The sequence below is a fragment of the Oncorhynchus masou genome, chromosome 23, assembly GCF_036934945.1.
Source record: "Oncorhynchus masou masou isolate Uvic2021 chromosome 23, UVic_Omas_1.1, whole genome shotgun sequence".
Taxonomy (NCBI): Eukaryota; Metazoa; Chordata; class Actinopteri; order Salmoniformes; family Salmonidae; genus Oncorhynchus; species Oncorhynchus masou.
Genome location: NC_088234.1, coordinates 23,224,453 through 23,246,767, shown reverse-complemented (window position 1 = coordinate 23,246,767; position 22,315 = coordinate 23,224,453). Strand labels below are relative to the sequence as shown.

At 41.4% G+C, this 22,315-nt stretch overlaps 1 protein-coding gene across 5 annotated transcripts in view; it reads right to left on the bottom strand.

Moving 5' to 3' along the window:
- Nucleotides 1-22,315, bottom strand: part of LOC135510602 (multiple PDZ domain protein-like) — a 69,812-nt gene that overhangs the window by 24,464 nt on the left and 23,033 nt on the right. For 4 of the 5 annotated variants that reach the window (XM_064931642.1, XM_064931644.1, XM_064931646.1 and 1 more), the window contains exons 14-27: nt 21,989-22,068; nt 21,506-21,652; nt 21,064-21,234; nt 14,543-14,719; nt 13,959-14,168; nt 11,792-11,953; nt 10,595-10,945; nt 9,912-10,020; nt 9,366-9,564; nt 5,097-5,138; nt 3,282-3,377; nt 2,970-3,065; nt 1,858-2,035; nt 1,518-1,628 (exon numbers count right to left, since the gene is read on the bottom strand). In XM_064931642.1, the coding sequence (XP_064787714.1) occupies nt 1,518-1,628; nt 1,858-2,035; nt 2,970-3,065; nt 3,282-3,377; nt 5,097-5,138; nt 9,366-9,564; nt 9,912-10,020; nt 10,595-10,945; nt 11,792-11,953; nt 13,959-14,168; nt 14,543-14,719; nt 21,064-21,234; nt 21,506-21,652; nt 21,989-22,068 (2,129 nt within the window). The remainder of the gene's footprint in view (nt 1-1,517; nt 1,629-1,857; nt 2,036-2,969; nt 3,066-3,281; nt 3,378-5,096; nt 5,139-9,365; nt 9,565-9,911; nt 10,021-10,594; nt 10,946-11,791; nt 11,954-13,958; nt 14,169-14,542; nt 14,720-21,063; nt 21,235-21,505; nt 21,653-21,988; nt 22,069-22,315) is intronic. The other variant, XM_064931645.1, reaches the window with a different exon arrangement.

Here is a 22,315-nt window from a genome sequence, read left to right as displayed (position 1 = left end):
ACACACACACACACACACACACACACACACACACACACACACACACACACACACACACACACTCTAACCTGAAGCGGAGAGGCAGGAGATAATAAGCCGGCAGAGGTTTGATTAGTGGGTCGTGGGTTGGATCCGGGGTGGGTGTTTAGCCGCAGAAGAAAGGGTAGGGGCGCCTTCTAAAAGCAACACGGGGGATCAACAGCAAGTCAAGGATACAGAAGTTGAAGGAAATGAAGTGTGGAGGCAGAGCCCTGACAAAAATGTTACCAGGTGTCCAGGAAACAAGGGAATAAACAAGAACATGTTCAAAAGGAAAAACACCTCTGGAGTCAAATTATTCAAAAATGAGTGACTGGTAATGAATGTCCTCGAGGAGACCCATTTTTTTACTTCAAGAAAATCAAAGTGGTGCTCTTTCTTAGAACCAAACAATAAATGTTTTAGAGAATCCTCAAGGCTGCTTTTGGATTATTCACTACTGACACAGAAGAGTAGAAGGCCTTAAAGGGGAACTGCTAGGAAGCATCATTACGATCTGTAGGTGGGTCCCAGTGGCACCATTTAAAAGAGCAAGAGCAATACATACCTGCCCGTAGCAGTTAACCTTTGTAGCATATAACGTTTGATCTCTTTTTTCCCCCCTGGATGCACTCAGATTCCAATTTTTATTTGGGTCTCTTTTTGCACATATCTGTTGCATGCACATACAGTAGCCTATTAGAGAGTCTGAAAACGTCTGGATGGAGAGATAAAGCAACATAGACTCTACTGACGGGCATAGAGAGAGATAGAGAGAGGAAGAAAGTAATACAAATAAACAGAGAGAGCGAGACAGAGCAAGAGATTACCTGGCACATGTGATAAGGCACACATTTTAAAGCGGTGCTGTATTTCTCTATGACTGGTGACGAAGCAGGGCTACAGTGGGACTCGGGCTGAGGAAGAGGTGCATGCTGGACTGGTTAGTTGAAGGTTACAGAAAATGTCTGGAAAGCTTCAACCATGCATGAAAATGAATGATTGTAAGTCGGACATCAAGATATGTTGGCTATTGCAAAGCTGGTTGCAATTTCAGTAGGATATTAGTTTGTCATGCTTTTGGAGCCTAATGGCGCTTTCAAACCAATGAAGATGATGCAGAAAACATACAGTCAGCCAAATGTTTTGAAGTTTCCGTTGAACTTTTAGTGAAATGAATCGTGACAAGGAGTCTATCAACGAACTGAATAATGAGATATAGATAGCTACTGTAGTCTTTGTTGGATACAGGATGGTTAAGTCGCTTTTTGAAGTTAATGTTGTATTAAATGGGATAATTAATGGTTTGAGATGAGGAAATAAAGTATTGTTGTTGAAATGACATTAGCCACTTAGCTAGCGTGCCCACACAGGGAGCTAGCGTGCCAACACAGAGAGCTAGCGCGCCAACACACAGAGCTAGCGTGCCAACACAGAGAGCTAGCGTGCGTGCCAACACAGAGAGCTAGCGTGCCAACACAGAGAGCTAGAAGGCTCACCCTGGGCCTGTGGACGATACTCTGCACGAGGAACACGACAGGGTTTCCTGCCCTGCGGATGGCCTCCACAGCCTGCTCGTGACTGGCATCTCTCAAGTCCACGCCATCCACCTGATACATTCCAAAGAAACAAACAAGTAATTCATAGTTTTTTACTGTGCAATAACCATTTTGCCATGTCAAAGTAAATACATTCTACTGTGAAATACAATAAACATTTTTACAGACAGAAGTGATACAGCCTGGAATCGAACCAGGGACTGTAGTGATGCCTCATGCACTGAGATGCAGTTCCTTAGACTGCTGCGCCACTCGGGAGTCCTAATACTGATGGGTGTACCTCAACAACCCTGTCTCCTGTCTTCAGGGTTCCGTCGCGGCCGGCGGGGCTGTCCTCCAGGATGTGTTTGATGAAGATGCCCCGCATCACCTCGCCGTTGCTGAGGCGACTGCCCATCCCTCTGCCCCCCACGATGCTGATGCCAAGGGACTTGCCAGCTTCTTTTTTGAGCTCCACCCTGAGAGATGACAAGCATTAGAAAATATATTTTTAAAAGGGGGTTCTTTATTGTACCACTTCTTGGGACACAGCTGGCCAACTCCTGTTCTGGGGTTCTAATTTGATTTATTTGTACACAAAGTAAAAATAAGATGTGACATTGAAGGAAGGAAATGGCTTGTGTAAGAACCTATTAAATACAAATTCCGGAGAGAGCAACGTTACAGAAGGTTCAACAATTTAGATTGTAAATGATTATCTGTTGCATAAAATAAACGGGGCATTGTGTTGTGTCGGTAAATTAGGTAGACCTGATATGATTCTCTGTCTTTTAGATTAGGGAACTGTGTCAGGTGGCTCCATTTCTATTTGTGACATTCTAAATGTTGCAGCCCATTGAATTAGCCACAGCTATTAATAATCCTGGAGGGCCACAGTGTTTGCTGATTTCCTCTTGATTGTCATTGATTGGACGGAGAGTGTCACACACACTTGTGTTCCCTCGCCTAAATCAGTCACTGATTAGAATCAGCAGACAGCGCAGAGCACCTCTCGAGGACAGGAGGTGAGGACACCGGTTTTGAACAATATTACAATCACAAAGCAGAACACCGACAGTGGGTAATATGTGTGCAGGGTCTAGCCCAGTTCCAAAGTGGTATAACTAATGCCATGAACCTTGGCTTGACATCCAAATCTGTGCTTATTGCTTATTTACCTAATCAGATTTTGTTTCCTTAACATTAGAGATAGAAAGAGGGTATGTCCCCTATCTTTGCCATGATAAATGCTTAAAATTAAAATGAGCTCTTAGGAAGTCACATCCAGTTGACTACTTTAAAATAGTGAAAGCCTTCAATGGCGCTGCCCATGCTAAAACAGGCTTTGAGGAAAGGTCACCCTCTATCCAACGCTATGTTCTGGACCAAGCCAAAGTCAAACTTCCTACTCACTTCCTGGGCTGGTTCCAGTTACTGAAGGTGGCACTCTGTAGCTCGCTCTCCTCTCCCTCTCCTTCCTCCCTCTCTGGGAGTTCTGGGATTTCTCTTCTGCAAAGAGACAAACAGAAAACAGCCGCCTTTGTAAACCATAGCTGGTCTGACAGTAATCGACTTGTTTTAGTACTGTCAGGAGTACAACAAAATAATATTGCGAAAGTTAGTCTATGCTTGAAATCAAAAGCATAAGTTTAGTGAGGGCATTGTCATGAAAATACCTTTCTATAATGTATTACTTCTATAAAGTTGTATAACGCTTGAGCTTACTTTGGGGCCTGAGGAGCATCAGAGAAGATGTCATCTTTAGGCTGCTCCAGGCTGGCCTTGTACTCCTCCAGATACTCCATGGGAACATAGGTGATGCTGATAACACACGCACACACAGACACACCAATGAGCCTCGGCACACTCCTGATAACAACCTGACCAAGATTTGTCATCATCACCGCAAATACCCCCAAATATATAACCTAGCCATAAACATATGACACGAGAGTTCAACCTTGTGTGCAAGCATGTCAATATTCATCATTAGGAATGACATGAACGTTTAACAAAGCATTAGTGTGGAAGTGCCTGCATTCATACGCCACCTGGTATGACAGAAAGGGCACTTTTACAAAAGGACTTTTATTTATTCATAGACGTCTAATCTACATGCAGGAGCGCACCTGTTTTTCTCCCCGTCCAAATTAACTGTGCGGCACAAGATTGCAGGAGGGGAAGGAATTAACTCTACATTTCTCTGGCAATGCATTCTGCCGATCATGAGCCCAAGGTGAGCCGTCAATGAATAATGTAGCAGACGTCCCCGCATAACTATCCAAAACAGATGTTTCCGTCGTTCATAATTGTCCGGGCCAATAAAGTTGGCTCGAATTGAGTGGCAGAATTCTTTCCAAAATATGTCATGGAGGTTTGAAGGGAACATCAAATCGGAACACCAAATTTACTGGAATAGAGGAACAACTTTCCAAAATATTAAGAATTTAACAAAAGGGAAGCAGCAAAGAGCATATATCTGCTTTGGTAGGCCCAGTTTCAAGTAATTCATCGTGATTAGTTGATTCTAAAGCACACACACTTCCACATTTGAGTGAAGATGACAGATCTAACAACGACGGCTTAATTCGTACTTCAACATTAGGACATGCAGACACTGAGGTACTTGAATCCCTGTTCATTCAAACAGCAGTCCAAAAACAGATGGAAGGAACAAGAGGATTAGTGTGTGATAGAGCAAAAGTTAAAAAAGTGCCAAATGAATCGTTATCGCCACACAAATGGACCTGCAAGCCCCAGAGTCCCAGAAAAGAGTGTCAATGGATTGTTAAGGGTGACATTTTAATGGTTAGTGGTGCAGTCCAGTCCAGTGAGAGATTTATCCAGATACGTTGACTGTGTATTAGGCCTGCGTTAACTTGACTATCTGTGCGCATGGACACCAATAGAAGCTTAGCTGCCACACCAAAGAAAATGGTTTGGAGATATATCTGTGTTGGTTTTTGACAATATAAAAATGTATGTATTTTTATTTATTTTTTTATCTGCAAAGCGGTGATTAGCTTCAGTCACTTTGCTGTATGTCGCAAATAAGATTATCTGATCTGAAGAATTTTAATGGCCACAGATTTCAACATCATTTTACAATATTTTCTATTATTAATGAGTAAGAAGTAACAGTGAATTTGAATAGTTTGACCCTTTTTCAAATTTAACTGGTCAGACTAAGGTTTGTGTATGGTAGATATACTGTATGGTTGATTTAAGGTTTGTGTATAGAAGATATATGGTTGATATAAGATTTACGTATGGTAGCTATATATATATATATATATATATGGTTGATTTAAGATCTGTGTATGGTAGATATATGGCTGAGATAAGGTTTGTGCAAGTAGATATACAGTATGGTTGATATACTGCATGTGTTTTAACTTCTAGATCTGGATAAAACTTCCAACCATGGACAGGCGATGAGGCCCATATGAGAATGGTGAGGTAGAGTGGACAGTGAGGAAACAAATTAAAATGGCAAATTATGGTTGCACACCCGTCAGCGTGAGAGTTAGCAATACTCACACATAAAAGGGGCACAGATCGTCCTCTGGTGCACAAGCAGATCTAGAAGGTGAAGAGGATTTTATGGGCTAACATACTGTACTGAGAAGTTTAGAGTAGAGCAAGCAGGACTTGAGATACTGAAAATAATGGTGCCCCACACTTTAATGTAGATTCCCTCGAATACATGGAGAAAATACAACTTAGGAAAGTGAAGGGCATTAGCGAGTTGTTCAAATTTCACCATTGAGCATCTATGCTAGTACAGTCCAGACGCTGTAGTCCAAAAGCCTTTCTTTAGTACTGAAAATCCTACCTTAATGTAGCCTACAGAATTCAATTGGTGTTCGTCAGAAATATTAAATGTACAGTACCAGACCAAAGTTTGGACACACCTACTTATTCACATACTTATGTTTTTTCTGTATTTTTACGATTTTCTACATTGTAGAATAATAGTAAAGACATCACAACTATGCAATAACATATATAGAATCATGTAGTAACCAAAAAAGTTTTAAACAAATCAAAATATATTTCAAATTTTAGATTCTTCAAAGTAGCCACTCTTTGCCTTGATGACAGCTTTGCACACTCTAGGCATTCTCTCAACCAGCTTCACCTGGAATGCTTTTCCAACAGTCTTGAAGGAGTTCTCACATATGCTGAGACACCAGTCTCAACGTCGACAGTGAAGAGGCGACTCCGGGATGCTGGCCTTCTAGGTAGAGTTCATCTGTCCAGTGTGTGTGTTATTTTGCCCATCTTAATATTTCTTTTTATTGGCCAGTCTGAGATATGGCTTTTAATTTGCAACTCTGCCTAGAAGGCCAGCATCTCAGAGTCGCCCCTTCACTGTTGACGTTGAAACTGGTGTTTTGTGAGTACTATTTAATGAAGCTGCCAGTTGAGGACTTGTGATGCGTCTGTTTCTCAAACTAGACACTTCAATGTACTTGTCCTCTTGCTCAGTTGTGCACCGGGTCCTCCCACCCCTCTTTCTATTCTGGTTAGAGCCAGTTTGCACTGTTCTGTGAAGGAAGTAGTACACAGAATTGTACGAGATCTTCTGTTTCTTGGAAATTTCTCGCATGGAATAGCCTTCATTTCTCAGAACAAGAATAGTCTGACGAGTTTCAGAAGAAATGTCTTTGTTTCTGGCCATTTTGAGCCTGTAATCAAACAATGATTCTCCAGACACTCAACTAGTCTAAAGAAGGCCAGTTGTATTGCTTCTTTAACAAGCACAAACGTTTTTCAGCTGTGCTAACATAATTGCAAAAGGGTTTTCTAATGATCAATTAGCCTTTTAAAATGATAAACTTGGATTAGCTAACATGCCATTGGAACACAGGAGTGATGGTTGCTGATTAATGGGCCTCTGTACGCCTATGTAGATTACATTAACAATGTCTACACTGGATTTCTGATTTTCTGATCAATTTTATGTTATTTTAAACAGACAAAAATGAGCTTTTCTTTCAAAAACAAGAACATTTCTTAGTGACCCCAAACTTTTGAACAGTAGTGAATATTGATTTGTTTAACACTTTTTTGGTTACTACATGATTCCATGTGTTATTTCATAGTTTTGATGTCTTCACTATTAGGCTACAATGTATAAAACAGTAAAAAATAAAGAAAACCCCTTGAATGACTTTTTACTGGTACTGTATACAGATGTAGGATCTTAATTTGATCACCCTGTTGCAGGAGGACTTTTCTGCAAGGCAGAACATGTCAAACTTGTAGTTTACTTGAGGTTTAAAAGGGTTTCTGAAGTTTGCAATTTCAACTTTGAAATTTCAGAGTTGATTTTCCCTCACGAGAAATGTATCAACCCCTGCAAAAATGTCCATTAATTACAATCCACATAATAATTCACATTTCCTGGAGCTGCAGGAGTATTTCCCTGCTGTAGCAAACTGGCTCAAATTAAGATCCTACATATGAACATTCAATCATGCTTTGCATGGCACAACTTTTAGTGATATTAAGGTGGTCTATGACTCACAACACTGGATTACAATGACACTGGATTACAATGACCTTTCCTACGACAATAAGTGCATTGTTAAAATTAAACTGAGCTCCTCAACGACTCTACTGCATTATAATGTTTACTACACATTCATTGTCAGGTGTTGTTCCTGAGGTATGCATCTCAATTCAGTTCAATTAAATGTGTATTTGAATGGCTTTGGTTAGCTGTTGTGTGGGAGATGTACTAGGAGAAGATAATATTTATACGAGAGGTGCAGAACAAATTACATTAATGGGATCATTTGGCACAATTTACTCAAATGCAAAACACTACGAAGCTTAACTCAATGCTTGACTTGATCATAATTGTACACATAGGCTGTAGAAAAAGCCACCAAATAATTTACATAACAAAAAAATGTAATTCCACATTTGATCAAGAGGCATTTAGTGTGATGTCAGGCACAATTTATCTGATTGTATAATAGTGTGTCTATGTAAAAATCCTCTGACTTTTACATTGTAACGTAAAAAAAGTGTGTGTACATGTGTAGGGAATCTAGGGATAATATATTTGAGGTGAAATCTGCTATGTATGTACAGTTGAAGTCGTAAGTTTACATACACCTGAGCCAAATAAATGTAAATTCAGTTTTTCACAAATCCTGACATTTAATCCTAGTAAAAAATCCATGTCTTTGGTCAGTTAGGATCACCACTTTATTTTAAGAATTGTGAAATGACAGAATAATAGTAGAGAAAGATTTATTTCAGCTTTTATTTATTTCATCACATTCCCAGTGGGTCAGAAGTTTACATACACCCAATTATTATTTTGGTAGCATTACCTTTAAATTGTTTAACTTGGGACAAACATTTTGGGTAGACTTCTACAAGCTTCCCACAATAAGTTGGGTGAATTTATGGCCCATTCCTCCTGACAGAGCTGGTGTAACTGAGTCAGGTTTGTAGGCCTCCTTGCTCGCACACACTTTTTCAGATCTGCCCACAAATGTTCTATGGGATTTGGCTTTGTGATGGCCACTCCAATTCCTTGACTTTGTTGTCCTTAAGCCATTTTGCAACAACTTTGGAAGTATGCTTGGGGACATTGTCCATTTGGAAGACCCATTTGCAACCAAGCTTTAACTTCCTGACTGATGTCTTGAGATGTTGCTTCAATAAATCTACATACATTTTCCTTCCTCATGATGCCATCTATTTTGTGAAGTGCACCAGTCCCTCCTACAGCAAAGCACCCCCACAACATGATGCTGCCACCCCTGTGCTTCACGGTTGGGATGGTGTTCGGCCTGCAAGCTTCCCCCTTTTGCCTGCAAACATAACGATGGTCATTATGGCCAAACAGTTCTATTTTTGTTTCATCAGACCAGAGGACATTTCTCCAAAAAGTACAATCTTTGTTCCCATGTGCAGTTGCAAACTGTAGTCTGGCTTTTTTATGACTTCTTCCTTGCTGAGTGGCCTTTCAGGTTATGTCGCTAGAGGACTAGTTTTACTGTGGATATAGATACTTTTGTACCCGTTTCCTCCAGCATCTTCACAAGGTCCTTTGCAGTTGTTCTGGGATTGATTTGCACTTTTCACACCAGAACGCATCTCCTTCCTGAGTGGTATGACGGCTGTGTGGTCCCATGGTGTTTATACTTGCATACTATTGTTTGTACAGATGAACGTGGTACCTTCAGGCGTTTGGAAATTGCTCCCAAGGATGAACCAGACTTGTGGAGGTCTACAATAATTTTTTCTGAGGTCTTGGCTAATTTCTTTATATTTTTTCCCCATGATGTCAAGCAAAGAGGCACTGAGTTTGAAGGTAGGCCTTGAGATACATTCACAGGTACACCTCCAATTGACTCAAATGATGTCAATTAGCCTATCAGAAGCTTCTACAGCCATGACATAATTTTCTGGAATTTTCCGAGCTGTTTAAAGGCACAGTCAACTTAGTGTATGCAAACTTCTGACCCACTGGAATTGTGATACAGTGAACTATAAGTGAAATAATCTGCCTGTAAACAATTGTTGGTAAAATTACTTGTGTCATGCACAAAGTAGAAGTTCTAACCGACTTGCCAAAACTGTGATTTTTTAACAAGAAATTTGTGGAGAGGTTGAAAAACGAGTTTTAATGACTCCAACCTAAGTGTATGTAAATTTCTGACTTCAACTGTATATGCTGTAGTTGGGATATTTTAACGAAGGCCTATAGTGAAACCATATATAACAGGTTTCCAAGGACAAGGTTCCAAAACACTGAACGTAGTGCATAGCCTGGGTCCTTACCCCATGTCTGGCCCGATGAGGGAGTGTCTCCGGAGCATGGCGCGGGCCTGTGTATTGGTCAGGTTGGCCGTGGGCTCGCCGTTGATGGCCAGGATGAGGTCCCCCACCCCCAGACGGCCGTCTCGGCTGATGGAGCCTCCGTGGATGATGCTGCGGATGTGCATCCCCAAGCCTTCCTTGACGGCGCTCACCGTCATTCCTGTCAGGTAGACACATAGACAACATTCTCAAAGACCTGGAACCTATACGTAATACATTCCCCCACATTTATGTGTAATGTGTTCAATCTTTAATCATGTGTTAATAATGTTGATGCGCTGGAGATCCACATAGATAATATCATAGTTAATATCAAACAACCTTAACAGACAGAAAGACCATAATGCAACAGATATTGCATTATTTACATAAAATTTTGAGTTGTAAAGAGGAATGATTTATTAAAAAGTGAACGCTGTTCTCTTCACAGCAATTTCTCATCAGGGCTGACATTTAGAAAAAGAAATATAGGAATATACAGCATATTGCCAAAGTCTTAATACAAACCGAGACTGGAGTTGCCCTTGACAACAGTGATTGTCCTTTCAAAATTACTCCCAGTGGTTCTAATCTTGTCCCCTTCCTCTTTGGACTGCTTTACAGATGGCTCATCCCCCTTGAGAATGACAATTCAATAAAAAGTATTCATTAATCACATTTCTTTATATTTTCTAATGGTACAAAATCCAAAAACAAATAATTGTGACAGAATGACATTGAGTTTAAATTATAAAATATTTTCTATGGAGGAAGTTTTGGTACAAAATATAAATAAAATAAGTGTGACAGAATAAAATAGAGTTAATCTAATCTACCAGGGAGGTTACGTGGGAACGATTAGTAAAGGCCAGGGAATCAAACATACAAGGTAAGGAAGGGATTTATCTTATTTTTTTCTCCTGTTATGCCATTACCTTCGGCATGTAATACCTAGAAATTCGATTCTAGTAAAAAGTTGAATGTTTAAAACTGGTTAGACAAAACATACTAGCCATTATTCTCATAAATCCAATTAATTTCACATTGGCCTGTGAAGAGTCGTACTGCATTTCAACATTTGTTAAACGTAACTTTTTGCATTTCAAGTCCATGATGACCAATTTACACATGATTGTTTGATTATGAGGCACACTTAATGACATTTGATGGCAAACCGACAGATGGCACAGCTCTTTAGATGGCTAGTTTACCTTCATTAAGCATTCCATCTCCCCTATGTCCGCAACGGCCATGGTGGGCTCCACCGGAAAACGAAGAGACTGCACTGGCTCCCCCAAATCATTCAAACCGGGCTCGGGGTCAGTGTACGGACTGCACGAGTTCGACAGATCCGACGGCTCCAATTGGGTTAATTGATGCGCCAGGTACTGATCGGAGATAGCTAGTGTGTTGTTGTCAATCATTAGGGTGTGACTTCCAATATTCCTGGGCAGGGGGAAAGCGACGGGCTTCTTCTCCGGGGAAAAGGGTTCAGTGTCGTCTGCGAGGCAGGACAACGTCACGAAGGGATGTTCGGTCAACAAGTCCAGATGAGCACTCCGCTATGTAGGTAAAACAAACCAGACGAGCCAAAATGGAGGTTACACCTCGTTAGTTTCACAATCACCCAACTGGGGGGATTTCGTCTACCTCGGTCGCCGTTCTGCACTCCTCGTAATGAGCCATTGAAAAGCCATCAGTGACAGATGGGGAATAGCGATAATTACAGATGATCCTGTTTTAGAGTGTGCGATGCACCAAATATCTCTTTATTATCATCCTAGATATATTTCATGAGGCCCGGACTGTGCTGCAATGAATCTCTTTAGCAATTCCTTCAGCATCTGAGATGGCAATATAAAACTTGGAAAAAGAAATCCCTGAGAGAGCAAACTATTTGGGAGAACTGTAACAAGCAGGAATGCTGAGAGCAGGACTGAAGCACGCAACAGACCATTTAATTCTAATAGGGTAGTCATATCTTGTTACGGTGCAGTGCAGTATAGAGGTAGATACTAATCTAAAAAACACTCAACCATTCATCCATAAGGAGTCTGGGGCCAGTACTCCAAGACAAAGCTCAACAACAAAAACATGCAACATACAGTACATGCAAAGGGGTTAACAACAAAATAAACGTTGTATCACTTCAATATAGCCGCCCGTTTGAAGAAGGTAAACAACTATAGATAGAAGTACATTAGAAGTACTGTGCTAACTTATTTTGATTATGTGAGGAGTTTTCTTAGTGAAAAAGGCAGCAGCTTGCAATTGCTCCAATGAAATTCAAATCAAATGTCATGACCATACCGATACTGCTTTTGCTTTGAAACAAGCTTTCTAAAATTGCTGACTGTAATGGCTTTAAAATTGACTTAGCTAGCCACAGTGCAAGTTTGTTGGCCTACCTTGGGTGTGGAGGACTGCAAGATCATCTGGTAGGACAGGTCAGCGCTGCAGGTGCTGCCATGGAGGGCAATCATGGATGCCTGGAAGGTGTCATCCTCTTCGCCAGAGAAGCGATGCGCCAACACCCTCTCGTCGGTCAGGTCTACCTCATTGGAGTCAATCTGCATTAAAGAATGTCAAATGTAGTGAATTGGATGGGGAATATGTCTCTCTATTCCATGGATGAGCTATCCAATCACAGATAGCTGTGTGGGTGCCATCAGAGCCATTTCAAAAGGATACATTGTTTTTTGTTGCTCAAATTTGATTAGAGTTACAAATTAAATTCAATCCTCTTGATAGAATATTTTAAAGTACGCATTTTAGAAGTCACAATGGTTACCATGTGTCTAATTTTGATTGGTTGTTTTTTTCCCCTTGTCCCTCAATTTCATTGATTCGTTTGACTTGTCCCCAATGGCAACTAACCAATGCAGGCTCTGCCCAGAAACGGTGGCCCTCTGCTGGCTCCTCCTCGCTCTCTTTAACCAGCAGAGCGTTGAATATAAAAGAACAGATTCTAGAGAATGACAACGGACCGCCCTCTTCATTGTATGGCTGTGGAGACAGGGCTGTAAATGGAAAATATCCGGAAATTCTCAGAAAGAAACACATAGGAAATTCCAATCATTGTCTACAAATTCCAAGCCAAATTTGATTGGAGTTGTTAAAAAATTTAGTTGAGGTTGTTAGTAGCGAAAGGAGTGTGAGTTTTATTGGTTTGATTTGGTCTCCATGGATTGGTCTCTACTTTTGTAATAGTTTGGTGACAAGTTGTACTTGGTTATTTGATTTCCAAAGGACTTCAAAAGAGATAATTTCTTGGAGTTTGCCACAGATTGCTTTAAATGGGCCGTTTAATCTTGATTGTATCTAGCGCAATGCCCGGCGAGCGAGAGATATAGAGAAAAGAGGGAAAGATTGGAGAAGCTATTAGAGGCTTATACCAGTCAAACTCAATTTTGAGAAGCAATACAACAAAAATGCCATCCCCCCCTCCCTCAAAAGAAAATACACATTCCAGGAGCTGCAGGAAAGCTCGATAACTCCACGGAGGATTCACAAAAACAATGTAATCCACTGGACATGCAACAACCTTGACAGAGCCAGAACTTACTGTATGTTCTCATCATAATCTAATGGCAAGCCCAATAGAGAAATATAACTCTGAAGCTGAAAGAATGCAACCAATTTTCACAGAAAGACTAGACAAGCAATCCCTCAGGTGGTGAATATGTTTGTGGGAAAACCCTTATTTTGACAGCTGCCTCAATGCATTTATGTACACGGACTCCAAGGTGGCTCAAAATGCAATAATAAAGCAATATGACACAAAAGGCAGAGATATTTGTGCTGCCCTATGCTGTTGCCAGGGAGCTTGGAGGTGAGTATGTCAGCATTAGCATGTAGCCTAACTCTACTGTCTCAGCATGAAAAATTCAAGACATCTGTAAGATGAGCCCTCATTATTGGGTGGCCACACACCAGAGAGAAAACGCACACAAATGCTGAGCACCCACACACACACACACAAACGCGCATATACAGTGAGCTCCAAAAGTATTGGGACAGTGACATATTTTGTTGTTGTGACTGCTCTCCAGCACTTTGGATTTGAAATGATACAATGACTACGAAGTTAAAGTGCAGACTGTCAACTTTCATTTGAGGGTATTTTCATTAATATCAGGTGAACGGTTTAGAAATTACTGCACTTTGTGTACATGTTCCCCCCATTTTAGGGGACCAAAAGTATTGGGACTAATTCACTTGTGTGTATTAAAGTAGACAAAAGTTTAGTATTTGGTCCCATATTCCTGGCACGCAATAATGACTTTCAGTCCCCTAAAATGAAGGGACTATGTACAAAAAGTGATGTAATTTTAAACGGTTCACATGATATGGATGAAAATACACAAAAATTAAATCTGACAGTCTGCACTTTAACCTTGTAGTCATTGCATCATTTCAAATCCAAAGTGCTGGAGTACATAGCCAAAACAAGAACGGTCACTGTCCCAATACTTCTGGAGCTCACTGTACATATAAAACACGGACACACGCACACACACACACACACCTCACTAGTCTCTCCATAGGACAGACCTCACAATAGTGTTTCCTTACAGGTAGTGGTTTAGCCACCCCAATGTGGACCATGCCGATGTTAGCCCCCTTCAATGCCTGGACAGCGTCCTCCAGACTGGCGTTGTCCAGGTTGGTGCTGTTGACGAACATGAGCCGGTCACCTGGCAATAGCCTGCCATCCTGTTCTGCCACTCCTTCAGACACCAGAGAGCGAATCACAATCACCGTCTTGGCAGGATCCATTGGGTCCTACGACAAGATCTGTGTCAGTGATGTCAATGGATGCACTCAACAGATAATCCATTATACCAACAAGGACGAAAATGTATCATTCACTTTTATTTGGAGGATTTGTTTATTCTGAATGTTCTGTAAATCACAAGTTATTACTTTTAACAAAAATAAGAGTAAGCAACTGAGCTTCAATCTACATGGAAAAAAAACAGCGCACTGCAGTATATTTAGTCACTTATGCTATTTGTTGAATTTCATTTCCAGGTGGGCAACGGCCCTAAAGCTCACGTGACCACTTCCTCCCAAAGTAAGAAGACAGGAACGACCCACAACAAAAGCGTATCATTCCTATGATAATCATTCCCATAATTCCAAATCAGAAATCTCACCTGGTAGTCCAAGATGCTGAATCCCAGTCCGCTCTCACCCTTCTCCAGCTCAATGTCCTGTATCTCCGTCTCCCACATGGCCAAAGGAGCTCCGAGTGTCTCATCCGTTACATTTTCCCTCGTCGCCACCCCCTCGGAACCTTCGAAAACCAGGAAACTGCCGAGGTCTCCCTGTATCTGCAGAGATAAACCCTCAATATCATCCCAGCACACGCATTCCTCACCAACTCCGAGCCCATAGGCTGCTGGTATTCCACGAGTACCTTTTCATAAGATCTTTGGCAGCACATTAAAGGGAATCTTTGGATGCTAAGCAGAAGTGCTGTATGTTTTATTTTTTCCCCCTGAACTGAGGCATCGGATGAGCTGAGGAGAATTCTAAAATTCAAATGCAGGTTTCCTTTGTGTCCCTGGCTACTATTGCCTTATCTCATGTATTGTCACAGTACCGGAGGTATTACTTTACATGGATTGGTGTTAATAAAGAGTCAGCGTCCTTCCTAATCCTAAATCTTAATCCGTCATCATTGCCAATCTGGAGGCCCGGCAGAGCATTGGACAGACTGTGTTAAACTAATGGATGAGGGTGGAGGAGTGAAGTAGGAGGACTTACTGATGTTGATTCCCAAACAGCCATTCCATATCAAGGGGTGGGGGAAAACAGTGTTTACTGTATGCTACTGTATGTCCAACACCCACCATTTTGTGAAGGACTTTCTGGCCTTACCTTCAGTTTTCAAATCACTTCCTAAACAATTCACTTGCTAAAATGAACAAAGGATATGACTGAATTGAAATCTGCATTGACCCCAAACATGCATGTTATATTGCATTATGTTTAGGCTAGTAAGCATTGACTCTGCTATGACAGTTACTGGAATACTGACAGTTTAAAAAATACAGTATGCAATAATGGTAATGTCAACAGCATCTAAAATAAAGAAAACATAAACAAGGAAAACACTTAAGTAAATGAGGGATAGAAAATATATTTAAAGCAGGTGCTTCCACACAAGTGTGGCTCCTGATTTAATTGAGCAATTAAAACATCCCATCAGGATCAGGGTCATATACAGTGCCTTGCGAAAGTATTCGGCCCCCTTGAACTTTGCGACCTTTTGCCACATTTCAGGCTTCAAACATAAAGATATAAAACTGTATTTTCTTGTGAAGAATCAACAACAAGTGGGACACAATCATGAAGTGGAATGACATTTATTGGATATTTCAAACTTTTTTAACAAATCAAAAACGAAACAATTGGGCGTGCAAAATTATTCAGCCCCCTTAAGTTAATACTTTGTAGCGCCACCTTTTGCTGCGATTACAGCTGTAAGTCGCTTGGGGTATGTCTCTATCAGTTTTTCACATCGAGAGACTGATATTTTTTCCCATTCCTCCTTGCAAAACAGCTCGAGCTCAGTGAGGTTGGATGGAGAGCATTTGTGAACAGCAGTTTTCAGTTCTTTCCACAGATTTTCGATTGGATTCAGGTCTGGACTTTGACTTGGCCATTCTAACACCTGGATATGTTTATTTTTGAACCATTCCATTGTAGATTTTGCTTTATGTTTTGGATCATTGTCTTGTTGGAAGACAAATCTCCATCCCAGTCTCAGGTCTTTTGCAGACTCCATCAGGTTTTCTTCCAGAATGGTCCTGTATTTGGCTCCATCCATCTTCCCATCAATTTTAACCATCTTCCCTGTCCCTGCTGAAGAAAAGCAGGCCCAAACCATGATGCTGCCACCACCATGTTTGACAGTGGGGATGGTGTGTTCAGGGTGATGAGCGGTGTTGCTTTTACGCCAAACATAACGTTTTGCATTGTTGCCAAAAAGTTCAATTTTGGTTTCATCTGACCAGAGCACCTTCTTCCACATGTTTGGTGTGTCTCCCAGGTGGCTTGTGGCAAACTTTAAACAACACTTTTTATGGATATCTTTAAGAAATGGCTTTCTTCTTGCCACTCTTCCATAAAGGCCAGATTTGTGCAATATACGACTGATTGTTGTCCTATGGACAGAGTCTCCCACCTCAGCTGTAGATCTCTGCAGTTCATCCAGAGTGATCATGGGCCTCTTGGCTGCATCTCTGATTAGTCTTCTCCTTGTATGAGCTGAAAGTTTAGAGGGACGGCCAGGTCTTGGTAGATTTGCAGCGGTCTGATACTCCTTCCATTTCAATATTATCGCTTGCACAGTGCTCCTTGGGATGTTTAAAGCTTGGGAAATCTTTTTGTATCCAATTCCAGCTTTAAACTTCTTCACAACAGTATCTCGGACCTGCCTGGTGTGTTCCTTGTTCTTCATGATGCTCTCTGCGCTCTGAGACTATCACAGTGCAGGTGCATTTATACGGAGACTTGATTACACACAGGTGGATTGTATTTATCATCATTAGTCATTTAGGTCAACATTGGATCATTCAGAGATCCGCACTGAACTTCTGGAGAGAGTTTGCTGCACTGAAAGTAAAGGGGCTGAATAATTTTGCACGCCCAATTGTTCAGTTTTTGAATTGTTAAAAATGTTTGAAATATCCAATAAATGTCGTTCTACTTCATGATTGTGTCCCACTTGTTGTTGATTCTTCACAAAAAAATACAGTTTTATATCTTTATGTTTGAAGCCTGAAATGTGGCAAAAGGTCGCAAAGTTCAAGGGGGGCGAATACTTTCGCAAGGCACTGTATACAAATGCCCAGTTGCCCATTATTTTGGCTACCATGGCTAGAAGAAGAGATCTCAATGACTTTGAAAGAATGGTCTCAAAGCTGCATTGGGGGTTTAAAGTGTCAAATCAAATTGTATTTGTCACATGCGCCAAATACAACAGGTGTAGTAGACCTTACAGTGAAATGCTTACTTACAAGCTATTAACCAACAATGCAGTTTTAAGAAAAATAAGTGCTAAGAAAGTATTTTTCTCAAATAAATTGAACGTAGAAGATAAATATACAAAAAATAAATAATTAAAGATAACATGACAGTAGCGAGGCTATATACAGGGGGTGCCGGCACAGAGTCAATGTGCGGGGGCAAAGGTTAGTCGAGGTAATATGTACATGGAGGTAGAGGTAAAGTGACTGTGCATAGATAATAAACAAAGAGGAGCAGCAGAGTGAAAATGCGGCTGGGGGGGTGAATGCAAATAGTCCGGGAAGCCATTTGATTCCCTTTTCAGGAGTCATATGGCTTTTCAGGAGTCAAAGAAGCTGTTAAGAAGCATTTTGGACCTAGACTTGGCACTCCGGTACTGCTTGCCGTGCGGTAGCAGAGAGAACGGTCTATGACTAGGGTGGCTGGGGTAGACATCTTTAGGGCTACTAACAATTGGATACCACTGACACCGCCTGATATAGAGGATGGAGGAAGCTTGGCCCTAGTGATGTACTGGGCCGTACGCACTACCCTCTGTATTGCCTTGCGGTCCAAGGCAGAGCAGTTGCCATACCAGGCGGTGATGCAACCAGTCAGGATGCTCTCGATGGTGCAGCTGTAGAACTTTTTAAGGATCTGACGACCCATGCCAAATCTTTTCAGTCTACTGAGGAGGAATAGGCATTGTCGTGCCCTGTTCACGACTGTCTTGAACAGCAAGGAACTTGGACACTATATAATGAAACGCGTTGCCATGAATTTGTTTTGGATTCGCTTTGTCTTGTGGGGTATGTACAGTTGAAGTCGGAAATTAACATACACATTAGCCAAATACATAAAATAAAAGATAAATAATCATTTTTACTTTTTCTCCCTAATTTTGTGGTATCCAATTGTTAGTAGTTGCTGTCTTGTCTCATCGCTACAACTCCCGCACAGACTCGGGAGAGGTGAAGGTCGAGAGCCATGCGTCTTCTGACACACAACCCAACCAAGCGTGCATCCAACCCGGAAGCCAGCTGCACCAATGTGTTGGAGGAAACACCGTACACCTAGCGACCTGGTCAGCGTGCACTGCGCCCGGCCTGCCACAGGAGTCACTAGTGAGCGATGAGACAAGGATATCCCTGCCGGCCAAACCCTCCCTAACCCGGACGATGCTAGGCCAATTGTGCGCCGCACCATGGGCCTCCCGGTTGCGGCCGGCTGCGGCAGAGCCTGAGCTCGAACCCAGAGTCTCTGGTGGCACAGCTAACACTGCAGTGCCTTAGACCACTGCACCACCCGGGAGGCCCAGCCAAATACATTTAAACTCAGTTTTTCACCATTCCTGGCATTTAATCCGAGTAAAAAATCCCTGTCTTCGGTCAGCTAGGATCACCAATTTATTTTAAGAATGTGAAATGACAGTATAATAGTAGAGAGAAATATTTCAGCTTTTATTTCTTTCATCACATTCCCAGTGGGTCAGAAGTTTACATACACTCAATTAGTATTTGGTAGCATTGTCTTTAAATTGTTTAACTTGGGTCAAACATTTCGGGTAGCCTTCCGCAAGCTTCCCACAATAAGTTGGGTGAATTTTGGCCCATTCCTCCTAACAGAGCTGGTGTAACTGAGTCAAGTTTGTAGGCCTCCTTGCTAGCACACGCTTTTTCAGTTCTGCCCACAAATTTTCTATGGGATTGAGGTCAGGGCTTTGTGATGGCCACTCCAATTCCTTGACTTTGTTGTCCTTAAGCCATTTTGCCACAAGTTTGGAAGTATGCTTGGGGACATTGTCCATTTAGAAGACCCATTTGCGACCAAGCTTTAACTTCCTGACGATGTCTTGATATGTTGCTTCAATATATCCACATAATCTTCCTTCCTCATGATGCCATCAATTTTGTGAAGTGCATCAGTCCCTTCTACAGCAAAACACCCCCACAAAATGATGCTGCCACCCCCGTGCTTCACAGTTGGGATTGCAAGCTTCCCCCTTTTTCCTCCAAACATAACGATGGTCATTATGGCTAAACAGTTCTATTTTTGTTTCATCAGACCAGAGGACATTTCTCCAAAAACTACAATTTTTGTCCCCATGTGCAGTTGCAAACCATAGTCTGGCTTTTTTATGGTGGTTTTGGAGCAGTGGCTTCCTCCTTGCCGAGCGGCCTTTCAGGTTATGTCGATATAGGACTGTGGATATAGATATTTTGTACCTGTTTCCTCCAGCATCTTCACAAGGTCCTTTGCTGTTGTTCTGGGATTGATTTGCACTTTTCGCATCAAAGTATGTTCATCTCTAGGAGACAGAACGCATCTCCTTCCTGAGTGGTATGACAACTGCGTGGTCCCATGGTGTTTATAGTTGCGTACTATTGTTTGTACAGATGAACGTGGTACCTTCAGGCGTTTGGAAATTGCACCCAAGGATGAACCAAACTTGTGGAGGTCTACAATCATTTTTTCGGAGGTCTTGGTTGTTTTCCCCATGATGTCAAGCAAAGAGGCACTGAGTTTGAAGGTAGGCCTTGAAATACATCCACAGGTACACCTCCAATTGACTCAAATGATGTCAATTAGCCTATGACATGACATCATTTTCTGGAATTTTCCAAGCTGTTTAAAAGCACAGTCAACTTAGTGTATGCAAACTTCTGACCCACTGGAATTGCGATACAGTGAATTATAAGTGAAATAATCTGTCTGTAAACAGTTGTTGGAAAAATTACTTTTGTCATGCACAAAGTACATGTCCTAACCGACTTGCCAAAACTATAGTTTTGTTGAGAGGTTGAAAAACAAGTTCCAAATGACTCCAACCTAAATGTATGTACATTTCCGACTTCAACTGTATGGGTGTCTGAGCTGTAGGTTATTTGAATATCAAACATTCTGGAATTGTCTGCAGTTATTCTCTCGTCAACACTCAACCAGGAAAGACTGCCATGTATGTTGTTATTGTTAGTTCTGTATGTGTAGTTAAGGGGAAAGCGTGCAGCTCTGCTTGGAGCCAGCTACAGCTTTGCTAGGTCTTTCTTTGCTGCACTTTACTATATAACTGGACAGTAATCAAGATGGGACAAGACCAGAGCCTGAATAACTAGTACAGTAAAGTCAAATGACTTGACCATGATAAATGACCATTCAATGTTATACATAGGTAGCTTCCTCAACTTGCTCAATGGTCACACCCTTTATGCACAACTCCAGTTGAGGTTTAGGTCTTAGAGAAAGTTTTGAACCATATACAATGCTTTTAGTTTTAGATGTAATTAAGACCAGTTTGCTATTAAGGACCCATTCTGATACTGACCATAACTTCCTATTTAGAAGGTCAGTGAGCTCACTCCCTTTGGGTACTGTCATGTAGAGTGTGGAATCATAAGCATACATATTAATTCCAGCTTCATGTAAGACCAGTGGCAAATTATTTGTAAAAATATAAAAGAGTGAAAGGCCCAAGGCAACTGCCCTGAGAGACATCACACTGTACATATCTGATGTTAGAAAAGCTTCCATTGAAGAACACTCTGGGTTCTACTGGATAAATAACTCTCCAACCATGCGATGGCAAATAATGTAAATCCATAGCAGGTGAGTTTTTTCACTAACAACTTATGATCAAGAACATCAAAGCAGAGTGGGGAAGTACCTTCATTATAGGTTCAGTAGCAAATTCATCCAACCCCGGTTGGCCAGAATCCCTGTCACTCTTCAGGAGAGGGGCGGGTCTACAGCAGGCCATGTGGACACAGACAGGCAGCTCCTTCAGAATGCTCACCACTTCCTTGTGGGTCTCACCAATCAGGGATATTCCATTAACCTGAGAGGGGTGGGCACACACATCCAATGGTCAACACTTATGTTGAGTCACTCATGCCAGGATTCAATCCGATTAAAGGTTATAGGGCATTGCTGTTTTTAAAGGCAATGTTCCCATGCTCGCAGAGATCCTATTCACGGTAAACTCTACATATATCCAAGGAATTTAGGCACTTTCAAATTTGATATCAGTGGTTGAAGAATTTGTGCACTAAGTAAGTTCCAGGCTAACGGTTGTTCATCATGTTCTCACTATTGGCGTTGTCCCTTACTTCGAGCAGTTCGTCCCCACTGAAGAGTTTCCCACAGCGTCCCACTGGCCCCTCCGGCAGGACGGAGCGGATGTAGTGGTGCCCGCTGTTGGCATCCAGACTGATTCCCAGACCACTGCTCTCACTGAACTTCTCCACTTGGGCAACCTGTCATGGGCACAACAGGTGGGCACAACTCAGTTGGCACAAAAATACTATGAAGCTTTTTCATAGTAAAAAAAAAATTATGCTTTTGCACATCTCATGAAATTGTCCTAAAATGATCAGCATTCAATTTACCTTGTGTGGCAATATAGTAGATTTTTTTTTTTTTACAAACAATATTTTTTTTTTTTTACAACACATACAACGTTTTTATTCTGCAACCAGTGCTTTTCCATCTACACAATTGCAATATACTGTGTAAAATGGTAAAAAGTACAACCATGTATCATTTAGTAGAGACAGGCTATGTTTGGGTGGATGTTACTTCTGTTAACTCACCACTACTTCCTTGCTGGGGCCGAGAGTCTCCTGCCACTTCTTCTTCAGCTCTAACTCCTCATCCTCTGTTAGCTTTGCTTCTTAAAAACATCAACATACCATACAATGAGTGTAAAAAACATTAGGAACACTAGCTCTTTCCAGTACAGACTGACCAGGTGAATCCAGGTGAAACCTTTGATCCCTTATTGATGTCACCTGTTAAATCCACTTCAATCAGTGTAGATGAAGGGAAGGAGAGCGGTTAAATTAGTATTTTTAAGCATTGATACAATTCAGATGTACCCTACCGTTCAAAGGTTTGGGGTCACTTAGAAATGTCATTGT